The sequence below is a fragment of the Manacus candei genome, unplaced genomic scaffold (assembly GCF_025592945.1).
Source record: "Manacus candei isolate 608988 ecotype Guabito, Panama unplaced genomic scaffold, ASM2559294v1 h1tg000019l, whole genome shotgun sequence".
NCBI lineage: Eukaryota > Metazoa > Chordata > Aves > Passeriformes > Pipridae > Manacus > Manacus candei.
Window position 1 is genome coordinate 7,262,874 of NW_026138067.1, and position 18,227 is coordinate 7,281,100.

General features: G+C 37.0%; 1 protein-coding gene across 11 annotated transcripts in view; it reads left to right on the plus strand.

The window, feature by feature from the left end:
• The window catches only part of OXR1 (oxidation resistance 1), a 266,285-nt gene that overhangs the window by 235,272 nt on the left and 12,786 nt on the right, over positions 1 to 18,227 (plus strand). For 7 of the 11 annotated variants that reach the window (XM_051785167.1, XM_051785165.1, XM_051785160.1 and 4 more), the window contains one exon: positions 15,830 to 15,910. The exons of 2 other annotated variants lie outside the window; for them this stretch is intronic. In XM_051785167.1, the coding sequence (XP_051641127.1) occupies positions 15,830 to 15,910 (81 nt within the window). Of the gene's footprint in view, positions 1 to 6,471; positions 6,557 to 15,829; positions 15,911 to 18,227 lie in introns of those variants that run through there. 2 more of the 11 variants (XM_051785168.1, XM_051785169.1) reach the window with 2 other exon arrangements.

Below are 18,227 nucleotides of genomic sequence, written 5' to 3' on the forward strand. Positions count from 1 at the left end.
AGTTGTATGGGATTGTTGGGGTTTTTTATGTGGGTGTGTTTTGGTGTTGGTTTTGTGATTCTTTTTTACCATCTGTACTGAGCTATAGACAGAGAGGTATATTTATCATGGTGTTCTTTTTTTATTTGATGTGTCTTGAGTGCAAATGCTAATGGCTTTCTGTATCTGTTAGCACAAATAATGAATAGTAGTTTGTGTTAATAAACAAATGCTTTCTCCAAAGCATATTCCGTACTTGCATCTAAACGTGCAAGTACATGCATGTTTATTGACAACAAGCTGACTCCTTCTGTTGTGCAGTGCCTCAGAAACAACTGCTATCAGTACTTTATGGTCTAATCTTGTTTCCTTTTTTAGTTCAAGTTGTGTATATTGTAGGTTCCTATTGAAACCTGAAATCTGTTAAGGAAACAGATGAATTGCTCTGCACTAGAATAATTCTTATTTAAAGAGTTGAGTCTTCCTTTCCCCTTCCCCCAACTTCTCCCTGTCATTTGATCTCATTTATTGCCATTATTCAAAACTGAGTGATACTTCAGGTCCATGTAAATCTAAATACTCATCCACAAGGTGTTTGAAAACAGGAAATTTGTTGTCTTAGGATCCACAAACTTACAGTAGTCTTAAAGTAGTTGGAAGCGCATCTGTTTTGTTTTCATTATCTTGTTCATTTTTCAGAAAATACAGAAAATTAGTTTGATTTAAAGCTGTCTAGAAGTAAATTTCTGAAATAAAGTATGAGTTGATAGATATTGCAAATAATTTTTTCCAGACACAGTGAGTCGTGTTCTGGACTCGCATTTCATAATAATTACCTTTTGGTTTTGCATATTAAATGTCTGTAGGAAACATAGACATAATACTTCTGGAAAGCAATATTCTATGATAACACTTGTCAAACTGAATTTCAGTTAGAACATTAGATGTGGTTTTAAAATGCTTACTAGATGAGACCATTAGTTGCAAGTGAAGTTCTGCCTTCGTGGAATGGCATTTGACTCAGACACTCAACCTTTCACCACTAACAAAACTAACTTCTGGAGTGTCTCAATTCTATTTCTATGTGTTTGTAGAAATGTGAAGGTCACAAACAGTAATTGTCTCATGGTGAGATAAGCACCTATGTCCAGTATTCCAGTCTTGAAACCTTTTTCAAATATTCTTTATTGGATCTGGACTGTAGCCTATAACATTTCTATATTAAAATAGACATTGAAGTTTTAGAATGCACTGCTGTATTAAGTTTTCTATATTCTTCATCATATTTCTTCTATAAATTTGCTTCTATCCCTACTGTACACTTCAGTGCTGGGATGCTAGTGCAACAGCTGCTTGTTGTGTCTTACATTTTAAAATGTGCTATGAACATAATACTATATAACAAGCTGGATAATACTGAATCAACAGAGCAATGAGAAAGCCTAGAAGTTGGAATGAAACAATGCACAGAATGTATTTAAAGATGCACCATGCTAATAGTCCTCAAAATAAGAATATTTTTCCAGTATGTTTCTTGAAATGTTGTCTCTTTATGATAATATATTGGATATATAAGCTAGTTGGTTATTTGGTTTTTACATTGTGTATTGTCAGTTTAGAAATTGGATGTGTCACTATGCAGATGTTGCTGTGCATTAGCACAGCATGTTTAGTAGGCTTTGCTCTTGTACTGAAGGATGAGTGTCTTGAATTCCAGCAGTCGTGCAATACTAGAAATGTTTCTGTTAATTTGTTGTGATTGAAGAGAGAGACTGGTGTCTATTTACATAATCTAATGCCCTTTGCAGAGATTGGTAACTTTCATTCTTGGTTTTGCAATTACCTTGAGCAATATTGTCTCAACTTCATGCATGGGATATTTCTTGCTTTGCTCTATTTTGTCTCTACTTAATCTGTTTGGAATCTATATATGACTTGTAAGTCAAAATTGAAGGTTCTGATTACTTGGAGCTGTCCTGTAGTTGGAATCATGAATGTAGAATTGTAATGATGGATATTTCATCTATCTAATAGAGAGATTTGGGACAGTCTCTCTGCTAAGAGTTAAAGCAGAACCATTCAGCTAAAATGCTTGTGCTTTTGAGATTCTTAATGGCTGTCAGCATACCTCTGGAAATACTGAGGAAAACTGTGATGGAAAAATGCTACCTTTTTTTTTTTTCCCTAAGCTGTTGACAGGAAGCAAAGGATGACTTTTCTCAAATTAGACTTCCTTTCTTATGGAAACTTTATCGGCCAGCTACAAAACTGTGCTAGTGCATGTTGTATTGATACCCCTGGAGATAGCTTTTGTAATGTTTAGTGGGTTTTATACCTGTAAGGGGGAAAGCAATCAGATCTCAGCTGTAATCCCATGTTAGCTCCACCTACAACATTACAAAGACCCAGTTGTTCTAGACGACAGAGTAGTAGTTTTTCATAGGAGCCTGTACCTTATTTTTATTTTTTTTAAATTCAACTGCATTCTAATCTCATTATTCCTTAACTTGGCACTTGTTTCTCAGTCATCTGAAAGGCTTTTTGTACCAAATAGAACTTGTCTGGTTTATCTTTAGTAAGAATCAGACCTTAATTCAGGTGACTTCTGTGTGCTTTAGCATCAAAATATGAAACTGCCTTTCTTTCATGTAGTAGGATTCCTTCCAGAGACGATGATTTAGGTGGTCTGAGCATGTAAGTTAGATGTCTTCCTAATTTTTAAGTTCTTGGCAATTTATGTTCTAAAATTATAATAAAAGGAGTAAGCTTACAGGATGTTTCTTATCGGAGCTGTAAAATGCTACTCTAAATTTAAAAATATTTTAAGACTATAACAAAGTTTATAACTCCAGAGTTTTCTGTCATATTACACTAATGTGTATTAAATGATGCTATTTTAAACACTACTTGTGACAGCTTTCAGTTTTTTCTGCTATCCTCTTTGGCGATTGGAGCTTTTATTATAATCCTACCTATAAAATGCCTGCTAGATGTAATTAAATAGCAATGTCATCTTTTTTAAAAATGCATTCTAACAAGTAGATAGGCTACAGAAAATGAAAGTAATATAATTGCTTATCATTTGTTTGTTCCCAGGAAAACCAATACAATGGCATAAAAACAAACTTTCTTTTTGTCTGTCACAAATGCAAATGACTTATGAATTGCACTGAGGCACTTGAGTTATACAGTCTGGTTCTTATGATTTATGTTTTTCCTCAATTTTAAAGGCTGCTTCTGAAATTGGAATACTAAATTCTGAGAATAATCTTATTTTATGCATATACCTTATATATAATCTTCTCAGGAGATGCCTGAGGATGCTCATTTTCAGTGTATCATGCTAGTGACTTTTTGTCACAAAACCTGGTCACCTACAGGGCTGCTTCATGTGGAATCAATAGCATAAACTGAGTAATTATGCCCCCCAGGCTGCCCCCCCCCAGATATCCTTCTGGGATAACCTCTCTCTTGAGAGGGAAGGAGCACAGGAAATAGAGTAGTTTTTACTAATATAATATTGCTCAAAAAGCATGAATATTAAATATAGGTATTGTAGAATTCAACATCACAACTTTTCTATTACTGTGGTATCAGGGCACTGTTAGCTGCTAGGTGAAACAGAATAATGCCATCTTACCCAGCTGCAAAGACACTCTTCCACACCCGCTGTCCAGTCTTTCTTGGACTTCCAGACTTCCTTGAAGTTGGAGGGAGTTACTATACTTACTGTCCTGTTTCAGGGTTATGAGATCTTGTCAGCTGATAACTTGAAGTCTGGTGTGGCAAAAGGTGTAAACTAGGTAACTGATTTGGAGTGGAAATAAGACGTTTCATTAGTTGTTGGCACTCTCCTTTTTCTCTGCCTCTACTTTAGTATTTTTTAAGACAGATTAGTTTATTAGAAGAAACAATATTGTGAAGTGCAGTTACTGAAAGTACTATGCACATTGATTGTGTAGCGATCTTTAGCTTGGTTACAAACTAACAATGACAATAACAAGATTATCATTTGGTGTAATTAGATACATTTTCTGTTGCTCTGTTGTCTAGGTAGCAAATAGGTGGATGCTCTCAAGTGTTTGCTACTAGTTCTGCACATGTCAGGTCTGAGCTCGTACTCCTCCCTAGAATCTTGTAATCAAGCACTCTTATGGCAAGGTCTACATTCATTGCAACAAGATATGAGGTTCTGATTCAAATTAACAGATCAATAGTATAATCCACAAATGCACAAAAGAATAAAAAGGCAGTTTATTCATCTTTAAGGGGTGATACTGGGGTCAAATTGCTCATGTGGGCTTTTTCTCTGACTAATAGAAACACATCTTTACACATATTTGGAAAGAAGTGTTACAGGGCTTTCAAGGAGATCAGTCACGAGAGAACCTTTACCACTGTTACAGTTGCACTGTTTCTCGGTGCTGCTCAAGATCTCCTGCCCTGCTTCCTGCCCCCCTGCTGCAGATGCTCGCAGCAGCAGCAGCAGCAGCCCCCACCAGCTGGAAGACTGAGCATCAAAACAGGCTGCAAAGGGGTCTGATAAAGTTACTAGTGCACTCATTCCCATTAAACTTTGCAGCTGTTAATAAGTGAAAAAGTGAGTTGTCAGATCTAACAAAGAAGTTATTGCTCCTTTCTTTTGAGCAAGTCGTCAAAATCCTTTTGAGAAGTTCTGAGAAAAGCCAGTTTTATTTAGAGAGAAGCTAAAAACTTATAAGCAAATTGTTTGAATTGTTTAAGTGTTCTAGAACAAAACATTGGTGAGTGGGTCAGGCTCTTTTCTTCCTCTCTCAGTCTCGGAGAAACAGTATGTTGAGAAGTGTTAAAAGAGGATTTTGGTTTTTTTTCTTCGGGGGGAAAATATGACTGCTAAAATAGGCTGTGGGGGAGTTAGTTGTAGCTTTTGCTTTCTGGCTTAGAGGTCTCATGTTCAGAGAAAGTTTGAAGTAATTTTTCTGCATACTTTCTATTCCTGTAAGATTTCCCAGACTTGCTAGGGGAGGGAGTGGTGTCTGTAGCTTGTATTTCATTTTTAATATTGATGGTAATTCTCCTTTGAAACAGTTTTAAAGTTGTCCAGTTTTGTTCTTGTTTTAATTCAGTATTAGTTAACTTATTTGGAAAAAAAAATACACAAACCAAACCAAATAAACCCAAATACATAAATGGACATATGGTTTATTGTTGGAATCTTACCCGATTTGACTGTGTATCTAGTGTATTATTATATATTTGAACTTCTTAAACCCCGGCTTCAATGTCCTAGTGATAAAAATGTTTTAAATTGCCCCCTTAATAGTTCTCATAAGTTAGGACAAATTTACTTTTAGAGCTGCCAGCTCCTGAGTAAGGTTTTACTGAAAAGAAAAATAATTTATCCATGTGAATGTAGGTACTAGTGCAAGGTGAGTTCTTCCAGTACATGGGCTGCAGTAAAATACATGTTTTAGTTCTGGTTTTCTCTGCTTGGACATCTTGGCTCTTAGATCATACTGCAACAGCACAAGTGAGCAATTATTTAATGTTGTTGTGATGCTGCCTGATGCTGCCCTGGCCTATTTAATACTTTTATGCAGAATTTGGAGCATAGATGGTGTGGAGTTTTTTGGATTGTTTTTGTTGGTTGGTGGTTTGTTTGTTTTGTTTGGGGAGGGGTTGGGCTGTGGGGTTGTTGTTCTTTTTTGTTTTGGGGTGTGGGGTAGAGAGCCTCCAAGTGCTACTACAAGGAAATTCTCAAAGGGTTGCTAGGCATTTTACTATTGCACATGCTAGTTTAAATAAACATTCTTCCTTAAGGGAAAAAAAATTAAATCATGATTCCAGAAATACTTTATTGCTAGGACTAGCATTTAACCCATACAGCAAGTTTATCTTATAGGCAGAAGGATTCATTTTATTCTTGTAGCTTACAAAATGAAAATGCTGCAGGGATAACAGTTTCTGAATGCTTCAAAACCTGTTTTTCAAGTAGTATTTTAAATCTTCACTCACCACTTTTCTAAGTGATTCTGGACTCTAAAAAATGACTGACAGGGTTTATATACAGTTGTCAACATAAGGAAGACAAATTATTAATAAAATATTGAATGCAAATTTGTTACCATTAGAACTTGTTTATGAAGAGTTATGCTGTAGTAGAATATTGCAGGCAGATCTTGGGGATTATTTTTGTGTTCTTCAGTATAAGAACAATTAAGTTGCTCTGTATCTTTAAATATTTTAGCCTTTTTAACAAACTAGTGCTCTGCAACCACACTTGAACACAGGAAACCTTTCTTCTTCGGTGCCGTCATCACTTGCGATACATCCCCCTGCTGTACAGTCGCTCATTTGTTCCCTGCCTTGTCAGTCAAACGTGAGCGTCTGGCAGACCATCCTGTCAGCGTGTCGTGGGACTCTGCCTGTGCCTGGAACTGACAGCAGGTACAGAGAATGCTTGCAAACAGCCTTGAATGATATTTTTCTTTTTAATTTCTTTTTTTAGTCTCATTTTATTTTTAGAAGGGAAATGTCTCGTCTCTGGTATGGGAAGAAGGGAAGGAAGCACCAGCCAGTTAATCGTAAATGCGCTCTGGTAATTTTCAGTGTAGTGTGTTCATTTCTGTTATTGCAGTCTTTAAATGTTGTGGTGCAGAGACAGTTTCTGGAAGTCTAAATTTTGGATATGTAAACAGGATGACGGGTCACACTTTCGTTACCTTTGGCACATAAGCTAATTACCTGTATTCCTTTGGCATTAGATGAGAGAAACTACTTTGAGCATTAAGGGGTGCAGCAGTTTTAAGGTGTTTTTTTTTTTTCATTTGGAGTATTGCATTTTTTCACCAAAAATGTGATTTATAGCTGAATACTGAGAAGAGGAGTTTACACTGACATTTAATTAGAGCAGGATAAATTTCCTGAGTTACCATTACCTTCTCAGAAGTCATTCAACAGTATGAAGGTCTGATACTACTTCTAAATCCAGGAAGATGAGTATGCTGTAGTTCCACTCTCACATTTATAATGGAGGGGAGAACCAATACCACTTTTTGCAGTTTAGATTATATTTGCATTAGTTTCTGAAAGTAACTGTGGGAGTTTTTAGTGTTGTTTTTCCCTAACAGGCCTTTTGCAGTAGTATTTAATTTGTATGTAAAGGAAATAGCTTTCAGTGGAACTTAGAAAACAGTAACATCTTGGGGATAAGGAGGAAACGATCTTGACAGTACACTTGTTTGTGCTTTTACCCAGTGGTAAATCTGGAAGATAGTTTTCAATTAGATGCTGTCTGCGACAGGCTTTTTACTGCCTTTTTTAAGAGTTACAGATCTCCTGGGTTTTGATACTTAATTCTTTCAAGGTGCTCTTGACTTTGGCTTTTATTTTTCATATTGTATTTATTTACAGTTTTTTATTCATTCTTTTATCTAGTATTTTTATCTTTATTTGTAGCCAGATCACTGAAAAATATGAAATTGCCTTGTTACAGCAAAAGGTTCTGTAAATGTGTGTTCCTAACTAACAAACATTTTTGAAGTAATAGGCGCTTAACTTTCCTCTGTGGTAGTGGAGTGTAAAATGGAGATAAAATACCTAAATGAACTGAAATGTTATTTTAACGTAACATTTACCAGTGTAAAAAGTATCTGAAGTTTATCAAGAATGTGTGTTTTAACATATAGATATATACATAAGTAAATAACTATATCTTGCCCAGATAATTAAAAAAGTAGTATTATCTCTTATTATAATTGTTTCCCTTAGATTGTTTCCCTTAACTTTAGCCAGAGTCTAACTATGCTTATAAAAGTAATAGTTATCAGCTCTTAAGGAGAGGTTGAACTAAAGAAGACCATGTGGATAATCTTTGCCCTGAGAGAGGGACAGAACAGGCTATTTTAACATGTAAAAGAAATCAAATCAGAAAAAGAGGCTAAAGAAGTATCTACCAGATGGGAATATTTTTAAAATGTTACTATGTCTACAAGATATACTCTCTTCTTGAAGTCGGGTTTTTTCTTCAATTAATGATCATAAAGCTAATGTGCAACTGTAACCTTTTTGCAGAAAAGAGGGAAGTAGTATTGGTATAATTACTTCTGTGTTATCTAATGATGCAGGACAGTAGGAAGCATATTGAAGAGACTGTCTGTATATGAAGTGTACAGATTTCTGACTAAATTTCTCATTAGTGGTTGTTCTGAAATTTGGATGAAAACTCACATGAAATAACAATTGCTGGACCAAATAGAGTGATGTAATAAAACAAGAATGCTAGCTTCAAGCAACTAAGTTGCCTTGGATTATTTACCTGAAAGGGCTTTTCTTTATGATGGAGTTAATTTGGGGTAAGTGTTGTAGGGGTTTGATACTTTCCCAGGATAAGAGATCAAGGTTTTGGTGACTAACCTGTGCATTATGCTCCTCCTTTAAAACCCCAGTAATGTTAGCTTCCCACGTTTTATTAAATGTTTGGTATTTGTGTCTCTTTATTGTACTGCAATACAAGAGATGCCAGTAGGTTTCTAGAATGTCAAAAATGCAGGCAATGATTCTTCCTATCAAAGCATTTCAGACAAAAGACATCAGACAATGTAAGAGAACAAAAAGTGGATTGCCTTCTTTGGGAATGCTTGTCCCTGCTTTGCAGAGCTTGGATAGGCAGTGTAGCCAAAGGGGACAAAACCAATGAAAACTGATCTTTGACTTTTATATTCTGAAGATATTAATGTGCAAAGGGAATTAAAGCAGTGTTGGTTTTAACAGTTTGAATTATTTAAGACTTGCACAACTTCTGAGGTTCTGATTTATTGGTTAACTGTAGTTGGCAAGCTAATGCCTGTAGGTCTTTGGCTATTATGGAGATATAATAATAGGACTTACAAGTAAAAGATAAAAATTTAGTACTTCTTTCCTGTGGATATCAGAAGTGTGAGGTTGCATCAATCCAATAATAACACTGCAGGAATATTTTGAAAGTCAACTTTCCGTACTAAGTTTTGTTTTAGAGTAATGAGTGAACTAATGATCTGAGGTTTTTTAGTAATAAAAAAAGCAGAGTGCAATCCAGTACTTTCTTACACAGATCACTAAACCTAGAACCTTTTCTTGATGACAGATATTTGCCATACCCATTGTCCTAAGTAGTTTAGGGGTTTATACATCATACACTCAACTAGATGTTCCAATGTGGACCTGTTGGACTGAGTCCAGAGGAGAACCAAAGTTGATCTAAGGGCTGGAGTACTTCTTCTGTGAAGTCAAGGTGAGAGAGTTGTGGCTGTTTAACCTGGAGAAGAGAAGGCTCTGGGAAGACATTGTAGCACCTCCCAGCGCCTAAAGGAACTACAAGAAAGCTGGAGGGCATGTAATGATAGGACAAGGGGGAATGACCTTAAGCTGCAGGAGGATAGGTCTAGATTAGATACTATGAAGAAATTCTTCACTGTGAGGGTGGTGAGACACTGGAAAAGGTTATCCAGAGAAGTTGTGAAATCCCCATCCCTGGAGGTGTTCAAAGCCAGGTTGGATGGGACTCTGAGTAACCTGGTCTAGTGGAAGGTTCCCTGCCCATACCAGGGGAGTTGGAGCTAGATGGGCTCTAAGGTCCTTTCCAAACCTGACCATTCTATGATTCTAGATCTTCCATTGACTTATTAGGTGTTATATTGCTTACATTTTTAATAATTGGGAAATATCCACTGCAAATGCAGTCAAATTAGAGGAGCGGGTGAACATTCAAATAGGTTAGTTATAAATGAGTAGTAGAAGCTTATATTTGTATGTTTTTAATGATCTGTGGAATCTGAAGTTGGTCCTTAGTTGATCTGTTTTCTGATTAAAGTAAGAGAAACATTTTCATACTGGGCTATGTTTCAGTTACTTGTAAGCATAACTTGTTACACTTTCTTGTCAAACCTGAGAGAATCTTTGCAGAGCAGAGTATCAGAACTGAGATGTAACCTTGCTCAATCTGCCTTGTCCTGGAGTGGCAGCTTGAGGTCAGGCACCAGGTGCTGTGGTTTCAGCAATGAAACTCTGGGTTCTCTGCTTGCTAGTGCTGAAACTTCCTTAAATGATTTTGCAAGGGAACTGGGTTTTATTGGTCATGTTGCTACAGATCTTTTTTCTTTGAACAAAATGAGTACAGGTTCCTAGCCTGCCTCATTAAGAAAGTAGTTTTCTTAAAACTAGTTCTTAGTTCTTTACACCAACATCCTAAACTGCTTGATGTTTTCTGTGTTAAATTTAGTTCTCTTGGTGGCATTATCATCTCTGAAATGAGTGTTTTCTCATATCTTGAAAAAATAGCTTAATAAGTTTTTCAGACTCGGTGTAACACTTTGTGTGCTGCAGGCTTTGATTGCTGTCTTCTCAAGTTCATTTATTCTGATTATTGCAGATTTTTTATCTTCAATATATGCTAATTACAGTTTGGTGCAGTTACTGTGGGCTTAGAGCACTTTGAGGCAGATACTTAACAGTTCATCTTGCAAAGCTGTGAAGACAATAGTGGTCACAGGGAGAATGCTGCTGTCACGTGACATACTCAGCATTTCTGTCCCTGCTCTGGAAAACAGCCTGGTGTGCAGAACAGTTCTGGGAGGGCCAGCTTTAAAGATACTGAAGGAGAGAAAGAACCACACTGCCAGCCAAACCAGGGGACTGCTGTCGTTTTCTGGTCCTTCTCTGCTTAAAGTGGCTAGTTGTTGTCCCTTCCCTTCTGTTAGGATCCAGTTGCCATATGCCAAAGTCAATAGTATGGATTTTACTGAATGTTAAATATGAGGTAGAGAGAAATAGGGAGGGGGTGGAGGTGAGGGAGAGAAAGAATGAGAGAGATACAGATTAGGTAAAAAGATAAAGATATCACCACCAGATGGATTCTGATGGCATCCTGCTGGTCCTTCTTCTTCTGGTCTACTCGGGGGTGAGGGTCCCCCAAGTCATGCTTATGGGGTACCACTTTTATACAGTCCAAGTCCTGGATATTCAAGGGGCATCAGAGATGTTCCCATAACGTGGGATGGCATGGGTCTAAGCAGTTGTTTTCTTTCCTACAGTTTGCACAGTAGAATTTTGTCCAGTGTGTGGATTTCAAACCTTTACCTTCATTTAGGCCTGGAATTAGTGCTTTCCTTTCTCACAGTTTTCCATGGTAGGAATCTTTGTTCTGGTAGGTTACCTAGATCTGCCTTGCCAGGCCTGGTTCCTATTTTTGCCATCTGCTTTTATCTCGAGTTTCTATCGTGGTGGCTTTTCTTATGGGAGTTTCTTTTTGACAGTGTTTTGAGACAGTTTGCTGCAAGTTCTTTTAAGTCCTAACACTTTCCCTGTTACCAGTAGTGTGATAGGGAGCTGAAAACCACACAAGACAGTAAATGGATAGCTTTGTAGCCACACTGATTAAAGATTAATCAAATTAAATTAGTTGTAGGTTGTTGTTTGGTTGGGTTTTTTCAAATTATACCTGTAACTGTTTATCTGGTGTGGTAAGCCCCATGTATTAATGCATCATCGTTATGTAATCAATATGTCTCAAATCATATTTGTGATGGAGGGGTCTGCTTCTTTGTTATTGTTTTCTCTCAAGCAGTGTGTAACTGATTTTGGGAGGAAACTAAATTTGTCTGAAAAATAGAGCTAGTGTTTTCTCTTAAAATATTCACAGCAGCATTTGGTTCACAAACGTACCTTTTGTTTTTATCAGAAGGTATTTACAGACTTCAGAAAATGTTTGATCCTTTCTTCCCCCTCCCTGTTCATTGATAAATTGGAGAGATGGACTGATACTTCGAGGTAACTTTGTAAGTGGCCTGATAAAATTACATTGACTTTTTTTTTTTTTTTTTAAATTAAGTGTCCTGGAATTTTAAGAGTGAAACTTTTTCTAAATCTCAAGAATTTACGTTCATGAAGCTTACAGTTCACTTGATTTTACACCGATGTATGAAGATCCAAAGTAAAATTGCTCAGCTTTCATTCTTTCTTAATACTTGTTTTTTATTTCATATTCAGAGTTGCACTCTTACGTGTAAGAGAGCCACTTTTACCGTTAAACTTTACCCATTCTTATCTTTCAGAAGCACTGTTCAGCTCTGATAAGACCCTCCCTTTCTCGGTGGAGACAATTTCAGCTATTTGTTAACTGTGAAAGTTTAACTGTGTTTGTTTTGAGGGCAGCAATTGAACCTCCCTGTTAGCAAACAGACACTGGGGGAGGTGTGTCTCTTGTGGCTTTGTTAAACTGAGGAATCCCTCACTGGTGTAAAAAGTTTTCATTTTCACATCTGCCTGTGGCAGAATGATATGGCCAGTGGCTGAAAGGGCTGATCAAACGTCAAACAATTTTAACTGTATTTTCATATGTTGTTGAAGGACAGAAAAGTTCCATATTCAGAATTTTGGTTTCTGTTTTGTTCACTGCATATGCCAGTGTAGCTTGTAAGAGTTCAGTACTCTTTACGTATTTTCAGAAAAACAAAGTTTAGAAACATGAGTTTCTCCAAAAGGAGAATCCTTAATTCATTAAATAATAAAACTAATGTGTGTTCTGCTAGGTGATTAACTCACATATACATGGTGTGGGGAGTCCAACTGAAAGAGTCATAGGACTCATCCCATGTTTTCTCATCAATGCTGCTGTTATGAATAGAACAGGTAGTATTAGATGTCTTAAGGATATATTCCATGTCTTTACAAACTTGGGAGTTGTCCTGTGGTAGACAGTTTCAAGTGCCTCAGCAAAAAACCCTTTTTGCCCTAAGCACACTAATATCCTAGCTGTACACATTATTTGTTTTGGTCTATTCCAGCCAGTGCCCAGATTAACCACAAGAGGTTTAGCTGGTTTTCTCTCCTCCTGCATTCTTTTTGAAGAGAAAATAACTAGAGGGAGAACAAAGGGTAGGTGCTTCAGGAACAGTTTCTGATCCTCAAAAAGTAGCTTTGGATGTGAAGAAAACTGGATGCTGATACAGCATAGTAAAGAGAGTGCAACAAATAAAGCACATAGCGAACTCATACAGATAGACCTGCATTTTATTCCTGGGCAGAATACTTAGATTACTACAATTTTAGGCAATTTGGCAATTTATGTGTAAAGATACGAACTATATTAGAATTTAGAAAGCTTTTTCTATACTTTAAGGACTTAATTGTAAGAACTTGTCAAGGTTGGCTCTGGACCTGGCTCAGTCAAATTTTGAAAGCCTCCAAGGGTAGAGATACTGCAGCCTTCCTGAGAAACCTGTTCCAGTTCTTAACTGTTGATGAACATCAATCCTTGGGGCCCAGTGGTCCAGCCGGTTTTTCAGCTTTGTTCTTCACACATTTGATGGGTAACTGATTTGATTGCAAGGTTACTATAGTTAAATCTAATACTGTATGAAAAACTAAGTTCTGTGTTTGAGAATAAAAGTTCAAAGTAGAATGAGGTGGTAGAAGGTCCTGGAATGATCAGAACAGACAACTCATGAGTGCTGGGTGTGGGGGAGAAGAGGGGAGAAAACACTTTTCTTTAGCTTGGTGAAGTAGAATAGAAAATTAAGATGACTGTAAGGAAGGAACATGAAGAAATCTTGATGGAAGAGGAAACAGCATAAATAGATTATGAATTAAACCAGATTATAAAAGAGAATAAACTTCTAATGTCCCTACTGACATTTTAAAATGGTGCTTTCAAGCCGGGCAGTGACAAAATGCTGGCTGTTTTCAAGATGTATCTCAACCAATTCCTGTAGAAGGTAGTTTCTAGTAAACTTAGACATATATGACTTTAAGGTTGTGTAACTATTTTAATCATGAAGTACATAATCTTGTCCACTGCAAAGCAAAAATAAAGCATGTTGACCTAAACTGTAGGCACTCTATAAAAAACCAGGTACAGTATCTGAACTGTTGAGGTATCTTAAGGTACTCAAAGCCTTGTTCAGTGATGAGTGGATAACCTTGAAACAGTTTCTTGTGGTTTACTCACTGAATTTAGTATGGACTGTATACTGAAAATATGCACTGGGTTTGAGAGGGTGGATTCCTCTCTTGTAATTTTTCTATGGCTAGTTTGACATTCTATGACATGATTTGTATGATCTTTGTCATTGCATACCAATAGTCTTCCATTTTGCAGGCTTTTGTTCTTGAAAGAGATGGAACGTGAGTGTGAAACAAGTTCAGTATGCCAAAAAGTTATTGGATAGGTATTTATGTTTCTCAAACAGGAAATATGAGGCACCTCCCTGGCATATGAAAAGGTCTGTCAGATCTCAGTCACTGAGCAAAAGGGTTCATAAGCAGTTCCCACGTGCAGGATGGTGACTGAGGATGCAGTTGACAGCTCAAAGGCAAAGCCTACAGAGCTTGCTTGCATTTCACTGTGTGAAACAGCAACTATATAATGGTGTCAGGGATTCTGAGATTTTATTTTTTTTTCAAGAATCTTTAAGTAACCACATATTTATGGCTCATTGTAAGTTAACTACTGCCTTGCATGTGGTACAGACTGAGCTTAAAGAAGCAACAAGACTAAGGGGTCCTCACATTACTGCTTTTCAGGCTTACAATCATAAGTTGCTGGTGTGAACAATGTAATTTGCAATGAACTGTCACAGCAAGTAAAAGGATAAAACTACACTCATACGTTTCAGTGGAATATTGTTAAAGTTTTGAATATAGCTGCTTGACTCTGAGAATGCACAAACCGCTACCATTTCCAACAATTTTCCTGATCTTTTTTAAGAGAACAGTAGAAAAATTATGGAAATAAATTGAGTGCTAGTAATTGCAGATTATGCAGTATTAAAACTGGGTGTCACAAGTATTCCTTTTTCCTTGCCTTGCAGTTGCATGGGGTAAAGTGAACCATCGCTGCTCAAGAGCCAGTCATGCGTGACTGTGGGCTCTGTACTCAGGACAGTGGCGAGTATCTGGCCAAACTCCTTGTAGTAAGGGCAGGTAGATGGGGAGCTGCTGGACTTGTGGTTGTCTTCCTTTGCACTGTGGTAGGCTCTAGAAGTTTTTAATACACTCTTACTACATGGGACATCCATTTAATCTCTCCACCAGCTGTTTTAAGATGCTTTCATACAAATGATGATTTTGAGTTGTTCTCAAAATCACATTATTTGCTCTAGTTACATCAAAATTACTGTTGTAGTCCTTTAGCCAGCTTGTTGCACCAGAGCAGCATGTTCTAGAGCTTTCTGACTGAAGACTTTCTGGGGATACACCTCCCGCCAAAGTGGAGATGCCATTTGGAGTGAATGCGTTGACAGATGAGCAACTCCTGAAGCTTTGGAGGGGAATAGAAAGTCCAGGATAAAGATATTGTGACGTGATATTGGGATATTATTGAACTGTAGTCCTGCTACATTGTCTTTAACTGTGTCTTCACTGCCAGATAGAAAAGTCAGAACTTGCTGAGAAGCCTGAGGTTTGCTTCTAGTCTTCCTCAAGGAAAGCAAACCAGGTTCACAGGGTTCATTAATCTGGGTGTAAAGAATGTCTGAGAGGACTTTGGGCTGAAGAGTTTGGGTTAAGGCATGCAACTCAGATTGACTTTTAATTTAGCATCCTGATTTTGGTAACTTTGTGCACTCCTCTATCAGTTCTGTATTTGTCCTAGAGCAGTGAGATATATCTGACTGCTAGTGCCCTCAGTGTTTTTGTAATCTTGCTGTGTGTACTCATATGTCTAAAATCACCTACACGTGCATTGTCCTTGCAGAAACAAACATCTTTTAGCCCTTCTTGTTTGTTTGTTGTCATTGCACATTTTCCCTCCATTCTCCTCCAATTTTTTCTTTCATACCTTTTTACTTTTCTTCAACTGTCAGTGGAATTATTGTCTTCCTGTCTCCATATTCAGGTAGTGTCAGTGGCTGAGTATCACCGCAGGATCGATGCTCTAAATAGCGAAGAACTGCGCACACTCTGCAGACGTCTCCAGGTGCCCTCTTCAGTAGTTTAAACCCCATCTCCAGATACTAAAACACCTTTCTTTGTAGTGTCTTGGATCAGGGCAAGTCCCGCACTCAGTGGGTTTGTCTTGTCTACAGCACTACAAGGATCCAGCAGAAAATTCCTTTGTTTTGGATGTATTTAATTGTGCAATGCTATGATGGAATCAGTAATTTTATGACGGAATTACTACTTCCACCTTTTTCACACAGGAATTTTCTGTTAGAATTTGAAAATTTGTTCTCAGTACTGCTTGACTTGCAGTGTTGTGTTTTAACTTCCACTTTAGAATGGTGTGTTGTGTTAGATAGAAGCTTTCCTAAAAAGAATGCAAAACAGGTAAAGAATCCAAAACCTTGTTGCATGGGTGTTTAATTTTATATAGGAATCTTTCATCAAGAATCTCACAGTACTTGGCAAGTATGAAGCTTCACAACTTCTGTGGAATAGGTAAGTATTTTTCCTACTATAAAAGCAGGTAACTGAGGCAATTCAGCATGGCAAAGGTCATACACATACACACAAAACAGTACTTTGAAAGCAGTTTGGATTTTCAAAGGTCTATGGATATGAACTGAAACTATTATTTGCATTCTCTTTAGGTGTTTCTTAGTTTTTTTGACAGTTATAAAATTGTATGATGTACACAGCAACTAACATAACTTACTGATGGAAAGCATAGCGTAGACCTCCCTTAAACCTCCTTAGAAGCACTGAGTACTTAGTTCTCCTGTAGTAGTTGCCCACTGAAACTGTAAAAAGTTCTGTTCTGTTTTGTTTTTTTTTCTGTGATCTTGACTTTTTTTTACCTATTATGTAATTACACAAAAGAAAGCATTTTATTAGCTCTGTTATTTCTGTTGATTTAATAATTGGTAGTTATTGCTTTAAAATGTTTTGTAAGTAGTACAGTTACAGAGATCAATAATGAGCATAAGCCATGAACCAAAAAGCTGCACTTCTACTTGTATAGGAAAATCAGAAATTTAGAAAAAAAAAAGAAAATTTCCTCTTGAAAACAGAACTGTTCTGTTTTTGACAAGCGGTGGTGGAGAATCCCTGTATTAATATCCTGAAAGTATAAGAGCTCCTCCCCAAATATCTTTCACCTAGAATGCCCAAGCTTGAGATTTAGGCTTTAAAAATCTGATGGGATTGGTTGCTGCCTATAAACTGCCTGTTCTGAGGCCATTTGAGAGTTGTGGTCCCAGCTGTGTTGGAGACTGTGTGACAGTTACTAATCTTGGAAGCCCCTGGAATCTGACTATAGGTCAGTTTGTTCTGTCAGAGTTTGGTGGGAAATAAATCTGTAAGTTTTGAAGCTACACAGCTTTCTGTCAAACAGATACTTTTGAACAGACGCTCTTTGACTGGTTCTACAAAGCAGTGTTCTTCCTAGAAGAAAAGTGCTTTACTGTAATAATAATGAAAAAGGCAAAAAACAAAACAAAAACAAAACCCCAAACAAACACAAAAACACCTAAACAAAAAAAACTGAACAGAAAACCCATGATCCCCCGTGCCACTTGAGGCCAAATTATTCATGTTTTTGTTTTGCATGGTGGCCTTTTATTCCCATTGTTATTCTTTAATTCTGATAAGTTTTTCTGCTATACAGTTGAACAATGCTGAACTTGTCTGGAGTTGAAACAGTAGCATATGATGGATGAAAGGCTTTTAAAGTGGAAAAGATTTGGACTATGAAATAACATTTTAGAGATAACACTCTATAATGCAGCATGTAGGTCATCTTTTTGCATATGAAGCTATATGGATAATTACATATTTACATTGGAAATGTTTTTTACCTTCTATTGAAAAAATGAAGGCATGACCTTATTGCTAGTGCAATGCTTAAAGTGCACCTTTTCTTGAGTTAAAAATTAATACGGTAATTCAGTAAGTGTTTGAATATAGTTTGATACTTTGACTTTGTAAGACTATTTTTAAGTAACAGGAGTTTGTGATAGCAACTCTTTTTATAGTTATTGAGAGAAAGGAAAGGGATATTCTTTTTTTTTTTTGCTCGGGTGGCTGTATTTGTTTAAACATTCCTGTCTGTATTTCAGAGTTTTCTTTGATTTGGCTCTCTTTTCTTAACTAGGCAAGTTCACAGAAGCTTGGCAAAATTTACCATGGTGATATTGTGAAATACTGTAGGCGTGTCCTGTATGTTTAGAGTATGAGGGATGTGGTAAACTGGAGTTGGCAGGTGGTTTTGGCAGGTATTTTCTTGAAATTTTCAGGATTCAGGCTCTAATTTGGACAGTCTGGCTTTCAGTGAAACTTTGTTTAGGCTGATAAAT